At 31.4% G+C, this 17,738-nt stretch overlaps 1 protein-coding gene across 1 annotated transcript in view; it reads left to right on the top strand.

Moving 5' to 3' along the window:
- Window positions 1-17,738, top strand: part of Gprk2 (G protein-coupled receptor kinase 2) — a 400,249-nt gene that overhangs the window by 203,936 nt on the left and 178,575 nt on the right. The window contains exon 4 of the mRNA XM_072523056.1: window positions 12,461-12,703. Coding sequence (XP_072379157.1) covers window positions 12,461-12,703 — 243 coding nt within the window. The remainder of the gene's footprint in view (window positions 1-12,460; window positions 12,704-17,738) is intronic.

Genomic DNA, 17,738 nt, shown 5'->3' with positions numbered 1-17,738 from the left:
ATGAGGATATCAAAAACCCAAAATAATGGTGAAAGCCTGACAATTAACGGTAGTGCTTTAGAACAAGTTGAAAACTACCACTATCTTGGCACAATAATTAATCACACAAACGATTACTCCAAAGAAATCAAAGTTCGAATAGAGAAAGCACGTACAAACTTCAATAAAATGGGAAAGGTACTTTGTGCAAGAGAACTAAAATTGGACTTGAGAGTTAGACTGGCAAGGTGCTATATTTTCTCGACTCTGCTTTATGGGATAGAAGCATGGACACTTAACGCGTCGACTGCTAAAAAGTTGGAAGCATTTGAAATGTGGGTGTATAGAAGAATCCTGAAGATATCATGGACCGAGCATGTAACAAACAACGAAGTCATGAGAAGAATCAACAAAAGAATGGAAGTATTGGAAACCATCAAGACACGAAAGCTGCAATACCTGGGGCATGTTATGCGTAATGAGAGATACAACCTACTTCAATTGATTATACAAGGGAAAATCCAGGGCAAGAGAAGTGTAGGAAGAAGAAGAATCTCATGGTTGCGTAACTTGAGGGAATGGTACGGATGCACATCAATTGAACTATTCAGAGCAGCAGCATCTAAGATCAGAATAGCCATGATGATTGCCAACCTCCGTCGCGGAGATGGCACGTGAAGAAGAAGACTTTATGCTGATGACACTGTTATATTGGCGCCATCACCAGAAGAACTGGAACAACTTAGGAATAGGCTAGGCACGGTGAGTACGGAATATGGTTTGAAAATAAATAGGCAGAAAACCAAAGTGATGACCATCGATAGAATCAGAAACAACCAGGCAGAGATAAGAATCATGGCAGGTTACGAAGTGGCCAGGCAATTTAATTACTTGGGCTCCGTTACTACTAACAGTGGAGGATGCGAATAGGAGATCCGTCGACGCATCACAATAGCCAGATCGGCAACTGCCAAACTCACAAAAATTTGAAAGAACACTGATATCACAAAAAACACCAAAGTATGCCTTGTTCGAGCATTGATATTTACCATCGCCACTATGCTTCAGAAACTTCGACAATAAAAAAAGCCGATTCTGAGAAAATATACTGAGAAATTTTGGACATATAACTCGGCGCGGCAAATTGGCAACGGTTGGCGACGAACAGAAACGACTGGCGAAATAGACTGGGGAAGGTCAAGGCTCAACTAGAGCTGTAGCACCACTGATGATGATGATAACTAGAAGAAGAGAAGGCATGGAGCGAATGATAGTTGAAGGTAACGTAGCGGGTAAAGGATCCAGTGGAAAATCTCCAGTACGATCGGACCAAATAAAGAAGATGAATGGTTACTCATTCTCCGAAGGAACACTTACAGGAGAGATATAATTGGACAGAAATAGTCAAACCAATTACATGACGCCACTACATCCTTACGAAGGAGAAAATATTGAGGAAGTTACCAATACTAAAAGAAGAAATCAGCAACAAGAACATATTAACATTAATGGATAAATAGAAGGCCAGAGGCATCATCTGCAATAATACATAATACACATATATATATATATATATATATATATATATATATATATATATATATATATATATATATATACATAAAAAATCAACACTATGATATCAACCTAAGGGTACAACACCACCCATCAGAATTTTTTAAATCAAAACATTGCTATTTACGTACAAATCGAAACCAAGTAAGCCAACTGTGAAATTGAAAAACAAAGCGCCAATTAATAATCATCTACAGGATACAATAACTCCTTATATTTTGTTAAATAATATTTTTTGAAAACGATTTCTCTAGTGTAAATCGAAACGTCAAAAACAAACGAAAAATGTAATTTTATTACAATCAATTGTGGTTTAATACTGTGACGTCATCTACCTACGGTTATTGATAAATACGTTTATAAAAAATTACGTATTTTGGTATTCCGCACAAACTTTTCATTGAAGTGACCATCTTAACGAATGAATAGTGAATGGATTTTCACCAATAATAAAGGTCGCGTTGTTAGGTTTCTTCTAAAAAGGGCATAACGTGTTAAATCGTGTGTTAGATAAATATTTCACTGAATATTAATCGAACTACAGCCAAAATTTAAAAAAAATGTTATGAGCTTGTAGTTATTATATTAGAAATATACGTTGGTTAGATTACTATTGCACATAATATATACACGGCTTCGGTAAATACAACTAAACATAAAATTATAGACAGACATCTGCTACTGGGTGGTCTCCGCATGTATACACTGTCGGTTTGCGGATTTAGATTCGTACTTACTTCGAATACCGAAAGTGTTTAACATTCCCGGAATAAAATTACCACAATTTAATTACCGCTCTATACATTTATTTGCAAGTAGGTGGCATGGATTTTTGGCAGTGTTGTCGTTTTGTTTGATAGAAATAATACTATTCGCGTATTATTATTGCGTCTTCATTTTCAATTATATAAGTACTTAGATTTTGTAAAACAAAATGTTTATCTCTCTTCTATTCATTCTAATCTTCTATTTCTTTTTCTTCTTCAAATTACAAAAAATTCCTGAATTGATTTTAAATCAACTATATCACATAATTATTGCAGAAGTGGATTGATTATACAACAAAACAAATTAATATTCAATGTAAGCAAATAAAAAAATTAGAAATAGAAAACAAGAATTATTTACTTTGAAATGTTTTGTTACAACTAGATTTTCAAATGATAATCAATCTTTTTTTTTTCAACTTTATTTAAGTTTCAGTTTTCTTAGTTACACACTAGTACATGCTTCTGTTTCCAGATTTTAGGGTTTCTTATACTTTTTTCATCCATCGTATGGTTTTTTTTTTAGAAAAACTTTGTTTCATCATTAGTTTAAACCTATAAAAGATTGAGCTTTATTTTAATACTCAAAGAGCCATAGGACTCTTTACTTACTAATCACATTATATATATATATATATATATATATATATATATACATATATATATATATATATATATATATATATATATATATATATATATATATATATATATATATAAAGATGTATTGTTTGAGGACATAAACATTAAAGAAAGCTCCAATGTTGTGTACTTTCTACCCTGTAATAATTGCAACAAAGTTTATATTGGAGAAACATCTAGGAACATATCGGGAAGATTAATATCACACAAGAGTGACAATCTGAACAAAGTATAAGCCTGCGCATAATGTGAACATTCAGTCACGATAGGTCACACTCCAAACTATGACCAAGTAAAAATATTGGCAAGGGAAAGAAATCACAACAAGAGATTATTTTTAGACATGTGTCTAATAAAACCACACAGAACACCTTGCATAAAAGAGAAGACATTGAGAATATGCTACATATAGTAATCTACTATCAATGAAAGAAACATCACATACATAAAAGCCACATAAAAAGTACACAAAAGATGGCAGAAGTTTTTCCAAGTTCAAAGGAAATCAATATTGTTTTTTGTTTTGTATGTAGTGTTTGCCTTTTTCATTAGTAAGAAAAACTCTGTTGCTTGTTTTAATAAATACTAAGAGAGAGTAAACGGAACATTCTCTTGCTTCTATGCCGTAGCTTGCGAGGAAGGTTGCATACACATAGGAGCAATGACAGACACGTCAAAGTAGGGTGCTGTTTTTTTGTTTTTGTATGAGTTCTATTTTTCTGGTTAATGTTAAACTAACCTAAAAATATATGATATATGAAACATGTTGATATAGTGATGAAAAAAAAAGAAAATTATATACATAAATTAAATTCGTTATGTTAGGTTACGCTAGTAGTTTTAGTTTAGCATACTCAGAAGGATAAGACTGTATATTAATAACTGTATTTTTTTAATGTAGTTATTATTTTTACTACGGTTTTGATAATGAGTTAAACAAACTCGAAAGCTCAAACAGTTTATAGAGTTTTAAGTAAAAGGTAAAAGAAATAATAAATTAGACTTACTCACAATCAATTTAATTGATTGTGAGTAAGTCTAATTTATTATTTCTTTTACCTTTTGAAATGGACTCACACAAGCAACATATTCATAATTTTAAGTAAAACTTGATGATTACAAAAACCAATACATCTATGTGATTAATGCTCATCTAGTCACAAAAATTTCGTTTTTTCTTGTTACTTGTTGAAAAATTCTTCTAATAATTTAATTTTATCTGACTCATTTAAAATGATATTGCCAATATTGTTGAGTTGCGTTTCTGCGACGACTTTACTTGTAAGATAGTTCATTTGATTACATGAAATCAACTTTAACTTGAGAATATCCGTCCGAAAAGATCATAGCATGTAATTCGTCTTTAAAAAGACAAACACATTCCATGATGACAGAAGTTCTCCTGTTAGTGATTCTATAGTAAATTATGAGGGAAAAACCAGGAAAATCCTCATAATACTATCCCGACATGGTAAGTATTTGGTCATGCATAAAAGGATTATCAGAAAAACTTAAAAGGATAGGAAGTAAATTCAACATTTCAACAACATTCAAAACAACAAACACATTGAGATCTATTTTGTCTAAAACCAAACCTAACAATGAACAAGAAAGGACATAGAATTGTATTTATAAAATACCTTGTGAATGCGATCAGTTTTATTTAGATGAAACATCAAGGCCATTAAATGTTAGAATAAGTGAACATCAATCTTATATTTAAAATAAAGAATTTAATAGATCTCAAACATGTAAACAATGATTCAAGTATAGTCCTAAAAGAAACGGATGGTAAAAAAAGAAAAATCAGAGAAGCGGTTCTAATTATGCTAAATGAGACCAGTTGTGTTGCAAATTCCTCGGCAGAATGTAGTAGGATCTGGTTACTCATATTAAAAGAGGAAGTTATTAAAAGGAAAATACCAGTATTAGTAAGTCAGTAACATATCGAGGATACATCAGTTATGTTTTTTAAATAACAAAAATATAAAATCAGAATTTGGTGTTTATTGTAGGTAAACTAAATGTACGACCAAATACTTACCATGTCGGGATAGCATTATGAGGTTTTTTCCTGGTTTTTCCCTCATAATTTACTATGGAATAACTAACAGGAGAATTTTAGTATCATCGTGGCACGTGTTTGTCTTTTTAAAGACGAATTACATGCTATGATTTTTTCTGACGGATATTCTCAAGTTAAAGTAGATTTCATGTAATCGAATGAACTATCTTACAAGTAAAGTCGTCACAGGAACGCAACTCAACAATATTGGCAATATCATTTTCACCAAGTAACAAAAAAACAAAATTTGTTTAATTTACTAATGTTTGTCTTTTGAGAACGATTTCCGAAGTGGAAATTGAAACGTCAATAAAGTTACTTAAACCTTTAATTGTGGCTTATTCCCATTTAAATTGTAATTACTTTAAAATGCCACAACAAAATAGCTTCAGAACTATATATATATATATATATATATATATATATATATATATATATATAAATATATATATATATATATATATATATATATATATATATCTTAAAATTAGTTAATAATTCAAGCAGCTGCTTACAACTCGTCACATAACGAAGGTAAAAAATTTCTCGCGTCTAAAAAATGTTCGATTAAAAAGTTGAGCAAAGAGTGAATTTAAAGTTTTTGTTAGAACTCGGGAAGGCCGTGTCGGAAAACTGTGAAACTTTGCAGGGGGTTTACGGGGATCATTACCTATCCCTTGCCAGAGTTCGCTGGCAACTTAGGCTTGAGCCAGACGTGGTCGCCATTTTCGAGTAAGGGCTCAGTATGTTCCCTTCTAGTTAAATATTCGTAATTATTCGATGTCATTTAAATCTATTTTATATGCAAACTAAAGGTTTTTATACCTTTGTAAGTAGCTTTTTGCAAATATTTCAAGTATCACTGATGATGGTCTGATTGGACCAAAAACAGTTTGAAAAAATTTGTAATCCTTTTGGATATTTTCATAATTTTATATATTTTAATATAACAATTCCACTAGAAGTTTTATAATTCATTATATCTGGAGGTAGTTCTAAAGTCCATTTAATTTTACCTTTGAAAACAAATTTTAAAAAGTTTGAAGTATTTGAAGATTGTCTTGGTCTTCTTCACTGTCAGAACTATCACTTTCGGACTCATCACTTATATGATTTTTAAACTCAGACAGATTCATTGTCGGAAGCTTGTGTATTTCTATATCACTTAACTATACCCAAAAATAATATAAGATATATATATATATATATATATATATATATATATATATATATATTATATTATATATTATAGCCATCGAAGGAAACCATAATTAGAGCAGGCGTTAGAATAAACCTTCTTTCTTTTTTATGGTTAGTCGTCCCCATACAAGGAATTCAAAAGAACTATTACTATAACCTAACTTGTAGATAGAATTATCTGATTTTTTTAAGACACAAATTTAATTTTTATTTTAAAGACGCTTATACTATTTTGATTACTTCTGTAACATATATAGGAGCGTTCATTGCCAGTAATGTGCTAAAATTCATAAACGAAATCGTTTAAAGTCAAGCCTTATTTGATTCTGGTGTGTTTTAAGTATTTTCAGAAGTTCTACAGCATCTGGAAATCCTGCAAAATATACTAAAATACAAAACTACCTAACAAAGAGAGCTTGTAAACATCGTTAAACAACGAAAGGTCTTATATCTGGTCCATATTTTAAGAGGTGACAAATATAATCTTCTAAAAACCATTTTAATTGATAGTACAATAATTAGAAGAGCAGAAGAAGGGTCCTTGCATATCATCCAAACACTATGAAACACATACTCGCCGCATAGCGTAGGGCACGAGAAAAAGACGAATGACAAAATACTGTATTATTTAAAAAACTTTTCCCCCAATAATTGTGTTCGAAACAATTCTATGCACTGTTCATTAGATCGAAATAAAATTTGATCGTTCAGTTTTGTGCATTCCGTCTAATGATTAATGCTGCCAAAGCTGTAACAGATATAAAACAGAGAAACTTAACCGGATTTTACTTGCTGTTTCCACAAAACACGATCACCCTTAAATTGTGATAAACCACTTTATGTCAAGCTGAGGTGTTGGACTGCTTAAGAAAACCAAGTGGATTCTGGCCGCACAGGTTCGAACTCCTGAGAGTTATAAATTTGAGAACATATTATGCCACGCCGACCTATTTTTTCCTCTTATAAATGGGAACAATGGAACTTGTTGGAAACCACAATTAGCCTTAAATCCCTATGACATTAATATTTGTTTATCTAAAAACGATTTTTTTCTCTCTCCATAATATCCGGTTTGCCGAATTTATTTCGGAAAAATTACAATGGAAATTTAAATGCCAGTTAAATTAATAAATCGTGTTTGTTTAATAAAACTGGATTAACTAAATTAATCCACGAATAAAGACACTTTGGATGGTTTTATGAAAATGCAGAAATATATAATCTACATATTTTATAATTTCTTACTTATTTCTTAAAAATAGATAACCTTTTTTTATTTTAAATTTTAAAAATAAAAAACCAATTTTATATGAATTTAACCATTTTAAGAGTTTAGCAAAGGTCAAGACCTATGTCATTTCAAAAGAACTTCTGGTTATCTTTTGCTAATCAATATAATAGTTGACTTTAGTCTTATTCGAGCCAGGCTGAAGTCAGACATTTTTCGTCTTCTCTGTCTTCCCCAACGTACTGTCTTCTTGTTACAAATATATCGTATTCAGTCGTTTAAAATTTGATCTCCGAGTGTTTTCCCAGTTATTGACCTCAACGTTCTTATTTCTGATGTTTTTAATATTCTCTTGGTTTTCGCTGCGGTTCTTATTTTCATCCTGACACGTAAACCGCTTTGTTTGCCTGCTTTCGCACGCCCTCTTTCTCAAGATGAAGATCTTCATAGCTAGTTAGTTCGACTAGAAGATCATCTCTCATCATTAATTACTATTTTGCCTCTTCTGGGTCTTTTTGCCTTGGGATAGTTTTAGCTCTTGATATCTTCATGCTGTAGTTCTTCGCTACTGTGTTAAATTTGTGTGTCATACACTGTAGGTTATAAACTTAATTATTAAATCAAAAAGTAATGAGCTCAAGCTATCATCTTGACGGATTCCCAAGTTGAGTTCTACTTCCGAGGTTAGTTCATTCTCAACTTTTATTCTGGTTTTGTTTTTCGTATTAATGTATTTAGTTATATTTGTTATCTTGTTAAGCTGATTTTTCTCCTTTAGTAATCTTAACACATTTTCTAATCAGATACAATCGAAAGCTTTAGTCAAATCTATAAAGGACAGATATGCAGGTTTATTATATTCCAATGCTTTCTCGGCAATTTGTCTGGTTATGAATATGGCCTCTATTGTAGACCTATTTTGTTGAAAGTGTTGTTATTCTTCACCAATTTTACATTCTTTATCTATTTTAGTAGTATTCTAGGCAAGTATTATTGTTAAAAGTTTGAGATTTTGAAATTTAACGGTACGGTAATTGGTAGGATCTTTCCGGCCTCCTTTCTCGTGTAATGGTATTGCTATTCGCTTCGTGCGTGACTGACGCGACACCTACCGCCTTCATCTGAGACAGTTTTGGACCTTCCAATTTTCAGCTTAAACATATGACATATGTTTGACATTGTTAAATACATGCGAAATTGACAATTATTAATAATTAACTTTTTAATTATATTTTTTCAGTTTATGTACAAAATAAATGTAGTATTAAAAACTGGGTTTCTCAAAATTCATCATAATATATATGTTCAACCACAAACGGAAAAGAAAGGAAAAATCTAGTACAGCTGAAAGACGACAGATGGAATAAGATGATTATACACTGGAGACCATATAGTTACAAACGAAAAAGAGGAAGGCCACAAATGAGATGGTCAGATGACTTGATGGATACAAACTGCCTACAATAGAGAGACGTGGAAAAAGGAAGAGGAGGCCTATGTCCAAAATTTAATAGCAAGGGCTGTATAGATAGATAGATATCATTTGGGGCCTTCCTCTGCTTCGTTTATATTCCCACGGTCTCCAACTTATAAGAATTTTGTTCCATCGGTCTTCTTTTTGTCTTATATTGTGTCCGGCAAATCTCCATTTCAATTTTGCAACTTCTTGTCTAAGATCCCTCACTTTTGTTTTCTCTCTTATCCACTCGTTTCTCTTTTTATCAATTAGTCTTATGTGCAACATTTGTCTTTCCATTGCTCTTTTTGATTTTTATGATTTAGTCCATGTTTGCTTTTGTAAATGCCCACGTTTGGGAACCATAAGTGAGAACAGGGAGTACGCATTGATTGTATACTTTGGTCTTGAGATGCTGTGGATATCTTTTGTTTTTAAGAATGTAGCTTAGTTTGCCAATTGCAAAGAATGTTTTTTAGAATGTAGCTTTGTTAAGTTTTATAGTTTGCCCCAGATATATATAATCCTGAACTTGTTCTATTTCATCTTGTCCGATCCTCATTGTGATGTCTTCATCTGTATTTGTTATGATTTTGGTCTTGCTGTAATTCATATTAAGGCCTGTCTTTCCAGCTTCTACGTCCAGTTCTTTCATCATTTTAAATAATTCTTCTTTTTTATCGGTTATCAATGCGATGTCATCAGTGTACCTTAGATGGTTCAAGCGTTGTCCACAAATTTTTATACCTTTTTCTTCCCATTCTAATCTTTTAAAAATATCTTCCAGAACCTGATTGAAAACTTTCGGTAATATTGTGTCACCCTGTCTCACGCCTCTATTTATTTGTATTGATTTTGTTCCTTGGATGAAATTGTTTAGTTTTGTTCCTTTTGTTCCTTGAATTTTGTTCCTTTGATGAAATCATCATCATCGTCACTAAATTCACTACAGCTATCATTATATAAATCTATAATTACTGGATTAATTTCACTAATTTTATTTTCCCGGATCCACCACTATGCGATTAATTTTTCATAGTTATTTACAGTTTTGGCTCACATTTCTGGAGTTGCAGTTTTAAGAGCTTGTCACATTTCCCTAACTATATCGTCGTTGTATCCACTGCATTCAACGTGATTATCATAATACGTTTTACATATACCCCAGATGTGTTCGATGGGATTAAACTGGCAGTGATACGGCGGTAACCGCAGTACTTGATTTGCATAACTTGATACAATTTGGTCAACTATATAAACTGTTGGTTTTTCATTACGTTTCGAAATTTCCATTAATTCGGTTTGAAGGCGTATTCCGGAAAATTGATATTATTTTTAACTATCAATTTTTTATGCTCGGTACGGTACGTTCAACGACTGTTTTGGTTGTTTCTCCAAAATCTCCGAATGGTAAGGTGCATTATCTAAAACTATAACTGATGGTTCATTCAGACGAGGTAACAGTTTCTCCTCAAGCCATTTAACAAACATATCTGCATTTATGTTTTTATGGTAATCAGCAGATTTTAATTTTGAAGCAAAAATCAAATCTGCGTTTTCTATAAAGCCTTCTTTCCCTCCTGCATAAAGAATGATGAGTCTTTTGCCTTCGCTATGTGTGTTTTATTGATTTTATGCTGTCGTCTTGCCAAATTCTTTTAATTCCACCCTTTGCAAATATCCATGTCTCATCTAAGTATACGACTGTTGCATTTTCAGATTTATTTAAGTCTAGTATATTCTCTCAAAAGTTTAATTCTTTTGTGAACCACACTACTCCTTTCGCATAAAACTAACCTATTATTTTCTTTTTAAATCCTAAATCTCTCAACAATTTCCAAAGGCTAGTCCTCTTAATTTCAGAAACTTGTATTTCTCTTATTTTGGCCAGTAAATTATCTGAACTGACTTTTGATTGTTTTCACGCATTCGATACAAAATATTGCGAATTTCAAATTTTTCTCAATCAGGTAAGTCAATGCTGCTAGAATGTTTACGACTTGTGTTCTTTTCTTCGTGATACTCAGTCACAGTAAGATCTTCTTGACAATCTCTGACAGTCTTCATTACAGTTTTTAGCTTACGTTCACTTATCCCGAGTGCGTCAGAAACGCGTTGATTTATACATAATAATGACTTTAAGTGTCCACCATTGTCTCTTTCCATTGTAAAGTATTTATATATCCAACTTACATCTAGGCATGATGGTCACTTGAAACTTCACGTTTGAATTACAATATATTGAGTTTAGATCAATATGACAGAAACTTTCTAACTGTTGTACTTGAGAGGTAAAATATAATATAACCGCTTTCAAAGATCCTAAACACATTAAGCAAATTCGCCTAATGATCATTAGGAATGCCGATTGTAATTTAATTATGTTTAATAAAGAATTTAGAAATGGTTGTAAACCGTACATAAACAAATTAAAATGTTTCCCACAACTACTTTATTTTTAGTACAAGTATTTTCATTTGAAAATTGAAAAAGTAAATATATTTACCAAAACCCTAACTTTAACCCGTAATCGCAGACGTCTCAAAAACGGTACACTCTAACAGACATATAGTCAATCTAAATTTACAAAATGTTCTAGTTTACTCCGAAGTATTTTTTAGAATAATTAAAAGTGAAATTTTAGTACTTTGTATATCTACTTTGAATATAAATTATCCTTAACACAGTAATATTTGTTTCAGAAAAAAATTATTAAACAAGTAGTTGAAAGAAATTTACGTTAAATAACATGCAAGAATACTATTTATTAAAAAAATGTAACAAAATATGCAAAACTATGAACGGGTTAATGACACATATATTTATTTTATACCTAAAATTTAGCAAAGTGTTAAACATTATGGAGAACACCAGTGCAGTTTACCGTGGCTTTTACTACAACGAAAGGTTTTCTGCGAATTCCGTTAATCGTTTAGATGTGTAAGTTGGTTGAATGTACTGTATACTTATACAAATATTAATTTTTTTCAGTGGTTCCTTAGTTCTATTAAAACTAAGGAAGTTGATGCCGACTTCCAGTTTTACATAATTACTAGAGAGCGGCAAATAGGTACTACAGGTGTGTAGATCATCCACAGTTTTTCGTGTAAATACAATAACTTTTTTATTTCAGATAAGATATTTAGATATAAATAATAGAAAAGATGATAAATGAAGGCTATAAATAAAAAAGGTGAACGATATATTAATGAAATAATATATTTTATAAAAATGATAAATACTTAAAAAGTAATACAAATATCTAGAACTTGAAAGATTCAATTTAACAAATTTGGACACCAATATGGTTGCTGAAATATAAGCTAGAATCCTGGAAATTCGGAATTTAACAAACGCCGACTTAAACGATTTTCATTTGTTCTTGAATTGGAACTGATAAACTGTATCACCTTTATTAAAATGTTTGTTTAATTTCCATTTTCCCTTCAATATTTCTTTATTTCATCTTCAACATGTCATTCTATGTCATTAATTCATATTCTTAAATGAACAATGTAAATACCAATAAACATTTTTATTTGTTTCAGTTGGGGGTGATTTTTCCAACTAGCGACAAACTTACCAACGGTCATAAAGACTTGTTCGCCCCGTGCGTCCAAGCTATCAAAGAAACTCTCGCTGGTGAACCGTTTCGGGAGTTTACAGCCTCCATGTACTTTCATAGGTACTTACAATGGAAATGGCTGGAGTCGCAGTCAGTTACTTACAAAACCTTTCGGATGTACAGGGTACTCGGGAAAGGCGGCTTCGGAGAAGTATGCGCCTGTCAGGTATGTTGATTTTATTCTTGGGTGTTAATATATTTGTGAATGTACGTAGAAGTGGTTTCTACCTAGTGTAATCTTGATTATGAAAGGAAACCATTCATGTGGAAGGAAATCAATACCGAGATAACAAAATATATACTGTATTAATTTAGAATTTCGTGTGTTCGAATGAATTTAATTTTATCCGGTAGCAATGACTAGAATATATTTAAAACTTACTATTTTTAAATATTTATTTAATGAGACAACAAGAAAATAATATTTCCAACAACATTTCCGCAATAGCCCGTTTTTTTAATGAGTGCTTATTTCCGTTGTTGATCATTAATTGTTCCGGATGATTAACTAACGGTCTACCACCACGGCTTACTAGGTCGGTCTGAAGATCTTCAACTCTTTGGTAATATGGTCCTTTACCTAGTTTACATTTCAAATTGAGACCAACAAGATATCTGGAAAACGTATGTTTCATATATATATATATATATATATATATATATATATATATATATATATATATATATATATATATATATATATATATATATCGATTTTGGCCAATCAACTGCTAATCTACAGTCTCTCCACTCAATTTTTCCTGACTTCCTCCTATTTTTTCGTATCTCCCTCCAATTTTTTCTGAGTTCCTATAATTTTATTATGTCTCCTCCTAATTTTTCGTCACTTCCTTCAATTTTTCCTGACTTCCTTTAATTTTTCTCGTAAAAGGGAGTTCTTCATATTCTTAACCGATAATTTCACAGTAAATCCACTCACAGGACCAAGTTCCATGTATTTTGGATGTACCGTGTGTGAAATGCAGGTCATATGCAAGAATGAAACAAACATGGAGAATAAAAATTACTTCAAATTATTGATTTATTCATTCGTGACAACTTATTTTAATTTCGGAATAATTATTTGATTCAAGTTTTGTATTATATTTTTACTTACCACCATGTTCGCAGCCAATTTTTTAGGATAAACAAACTTTCAAAAGTAAATATAAACTAAAAATTTTTTATTAAAAAGATCCTTTATAAGAGGTATATTAATATAAAAAAACCTATCGGTCTACATCACAGTACGTTTTTGGAATAACTATTCCATCATCAGTGCTAATCTAAAATAAGAATTATAACTTTAATTAAAGAAAACGTAAAAGTTAAAATTTTGACTAAGGTTAAAACAAAAATGTGGTTTAATACTTATTAGGTTTACATGTTTGAAGCCACTAAATACATGGGTAAAAGCCCATATAGTTAAATTAATTTTAAATTACATTTTTGATGATAAAATAGTAGGATGTGTAAGTTTTTAACGGAATTAACTTCATGGTATCGTAGGACTTCACTGGTTTGCTAGCCCTTAGACTAGGTATCTATGAGGACTTGTTGATAGCAACTGATCAAAATGGCGCATTAGAACGGAAGTCTGAACAAAGCAGTCAATGTAACCTGAGGTATGTGTCTAAATATGACTATATCCAACTTTATGTATAATTAAATATGTTAGAATTTGATTAATTCTAATTAATTAACTGTTATAATTACGCAGTTTGTTCGGGACGATAACTCCTACCGCCATCTAGGAAATAAATATATATCTCAGTGAAGTTTAAAAATTTGCAGTTAAAGTTGCTTTCACATGGAACTTTTCATAAAATAAGTTATTCTAATTTTGACCATAGATCTAAAAGGCTTAAAACTGCCTATTTTTGATTGCACAAGTACGTATGTAATATGAAAGTTTAAATTCAGCGTTTTTAGGCATATTTCAAATGCTTCATATTTGTTGCCAAATCGAAATCGAAATTTCATGATACGTGTTTTGAAGGTTTTAAAAATGGAAATTTCACAGCGACCGGTCAATGAAAATGGTAAATTTATTGATCTCATCGTAAAACGTAAACAATGGCAAAAATTATGCAATCTATATTTAACAGCTCTATATAAACTGACTTTATTTGCGGTAAAATGAAAACTATGAAAGCTGCACTATTCACCTTTAAAACGCATCTTGACTTTTGTCGATAGGACACTCTGCTCAAAAGATATCGACCTTTTACCGTCGAGTTGACACAAATTTTATTTAAAATTGAGTTCGAGCGTGTATCTAACATTCAAAGTCGCCAGTCGCATCAAGCGTTGTTTCTGGGTGAACGGTTCATTCTAAGAAAAAAGTGCTAATTACCATTTTTGTTCAAAATTATCTCTGCGACATTTCTTGTTTGAAACATTTGTTTCTTCGGCGTATAGATTCTTGGTAAATCGATGCTTTCCTACGAAGGGGGAGTTTGTGGGGGAAGCCCGAGGTAGGAGTGGCAAACTTTTATGCAGCTTTTTTGGAGCCTCAAAATTCATGCTCAGCAAAATTCAGCTTGTTCGTCTCTTTTTTAGAGATCAAATCCCTAAAGACTGGACTATAAATTTCGTGTAAATTTTAAATTCGTGTAAAAATATCAGCGTTTCAATTATGAGGTTTATATACACACAAACAATAGACACCGTTAATCGCCTCTATTTTGTTTATTCAAACTATGAATAAAACAGGTAAAAGATTTTCCTATAAATTTTGATATTGAAACAAATTTGTTTATTTTGCAGATTTTTGACTAATATTCTAACCTTACACACACACACTAAAAGGAACCATTATGTAATTATAATTCACTTCTGTATTCTTATCTACATGTAGAAATAGCTGTTTTTATAAATTTGGTTTATTTTTCCTTTTTTCTTACTTTGTAATTCTTCTACATTTTCGGATCATAACATATATATATATATATATATATATATATATATATATATATATATATAGTGCTAGTCAAAAGTTCGTTCCAGCCTCGTATCTCTTGAACGGTTATTGTTATACGAGTGAAATTTGAAGGGAGGTAATAAACAGACGTAGGCTTCTCAACTAGTCATAATAGGTGACGTAATAGTGACAGATGACGTTACAGTGCCACTACATGGTACTGTAACCATGGATACAATATAATAATAATTTCAAATAGGACCTTATGGCAAGTGGTACCTCGTTTGAAATTACCTATTCAGTCATAATAATTTTATTTGAGTTTAAGCTCATTTTGAAGAATAAATTAAATAAATACTAAAATTGTAGCTTCTCATTTAAATAATAAATATTTAATAACCAGTTCCTATAGTAAGTGTTCAAAATGTGCTCCATCTACTTCCTGACAGTAATGCATCCTATTTCTAAACTCTTGCCGTACTCGTTCAAGTGTGTCGGAGTAAACTTTGGGTTTTAAGTATCCCCACAAAAAAAATCTCATGGTGTGAGGTCCGGTGACCGAGCTGGCAATTCTATCGTACCTCGTTGTCCAATCCATATACCACGATATTTCTCATCTAGGTAACGTCTTACTGCACCATAATGGTGTACAGGTGCAACATCTTGTTGAAACTTTATTTCCAAGTTGCCGAATTCATCTGGATTAACCTCAAGAATTTCAAGTATTAACGGTTCAATTGCACTTTGTAACATCTCCAGATACACTTCACCGGTTAAGTTAGTATTAAGAAAAACAGGCCCAACTATGTGGTTTTCCAAAATACCTGCCCAAACAATTATTTTTTTTTTTTGGAAATTGAGTTTGTGTTTCACGACAGACGTAAGGATTTTTGTCACTACAATACCTGAGATTGTGTTTGTTTACATTTCCATTGAGGGAAAAAGTACTTTCGTTACTAAAACAAATTGTTTTTATGTAATCGGGCTGTTGGTTAATGTTATTGGACATATTTTCACAGAATTCTAATCTTCGGTAGGGGTCATCATCTGAAATTTGGTGCACAATTTTTAATTTGTATGGATGAAATTTGTTTTCAGCCATCACCCGATATACTGTCTTTTGACTGATTCCATAGATAGATGCAACTTGGGCTGTAGAAGAAGTAGGGTTCACTACCATTTCTGAAATTATGTCAATTTTTTGTCATCACTAATTATTGTTGGTCGACCAGATCGTTTGACATTTTGAACACTACCTGTTTGTTTAAACTTCCGAAGAAGCTTTCTCAAATAAGCTCTCGATGTAGGAAGATCGGGGTATCTCTCATTAAAAAGACGTTCCGCTGCATGTAAATTATTTCCACATTCACCAATTATTAACACAGCTGCTACTTTGTCGGCTACAGTACGTAGCATTCTGCCTTTGTAAAAACTTAAACGTCTCGTTAAACAATAATTAAACTAAATATTAACTAAGAACAACTTAACTTGAATTGACTAAACTAAGCAGAAACAGAAACTAAATATTGAGCTATAAACGCTTTTGCAAACTAAAAACAACTAGAGAATTGACAAACGTCAACTGTTTTGACAAATAACGAAAGGCCGACGTTAGAAATTCTCTTAATTAAATGCCAAACTAGAATTTTAGTATTTATTTAATTTATTCGTCAAAGTCATCTTAAACCCAAACAAAATTAGTATAATTGAATAGGTATATTAAAATAATTGTAGTTTCGCATTTAATTAATAAATATTTTAACGTTCGCCTCTGGTTAATTGTCAAAAAAGTTGACGTTGACATAACAATTAGAGGATTGAAAAACGTCAACTTTTTGACAAGTAACCAGAGGCGAAGGTTATAATATTTATTAATTAAATGCGAAATTACAATTTTAGTATTTATTTAATTTATTCATCAAAATGAGCTTAAACTCAAATAAAGTTTGTATGTTTGAATAGGTATTTTCAAACCTTCAAATATATACCTTTCAAACAATGTATCACTTGCCATAAGGTCTGTCACAGTGACGCTCTAATGTCATCTGTCACTATTACGTCACTTATTGTGACTTGTTAAGAAGCCTACGTCTGTTTATTACCTCCCTCCAAATTTCACTATTATAAATATAACCGTTCAAAAGATACGAAGGGGGAAACGGACTTTTGATTAGCAATGATATAGATTTATAATATATACTATACTATTATAGAATTATTTTATATATACTGTCTTTTTCTATAATAATATTTATTACATTATTATAGAAAAAGGCAG

This window comes from Diabrotica undecimpunctata, chromosome 2, assembly GCF_040954645.1.
Source record: "Diabrotica undecimpunctata isolate CICGRU chromosome 2, icDiaUnde3, whole genome shotgun sequence".
In the NCBI taxonomy this organism is placed as follows: domain Eukaryota; kingdom Metazoa; phylum Arthropoda; class Insecta; order Coleoptera; family Chrysomelidae; genus Diabrotica; species Diabrotica undecimpunctata.
The sequence above is the reverse complement of the archived record's forward strand: the minus strand, read 5'-3'. Positions and strand labels throughout refer to the sequence as shown.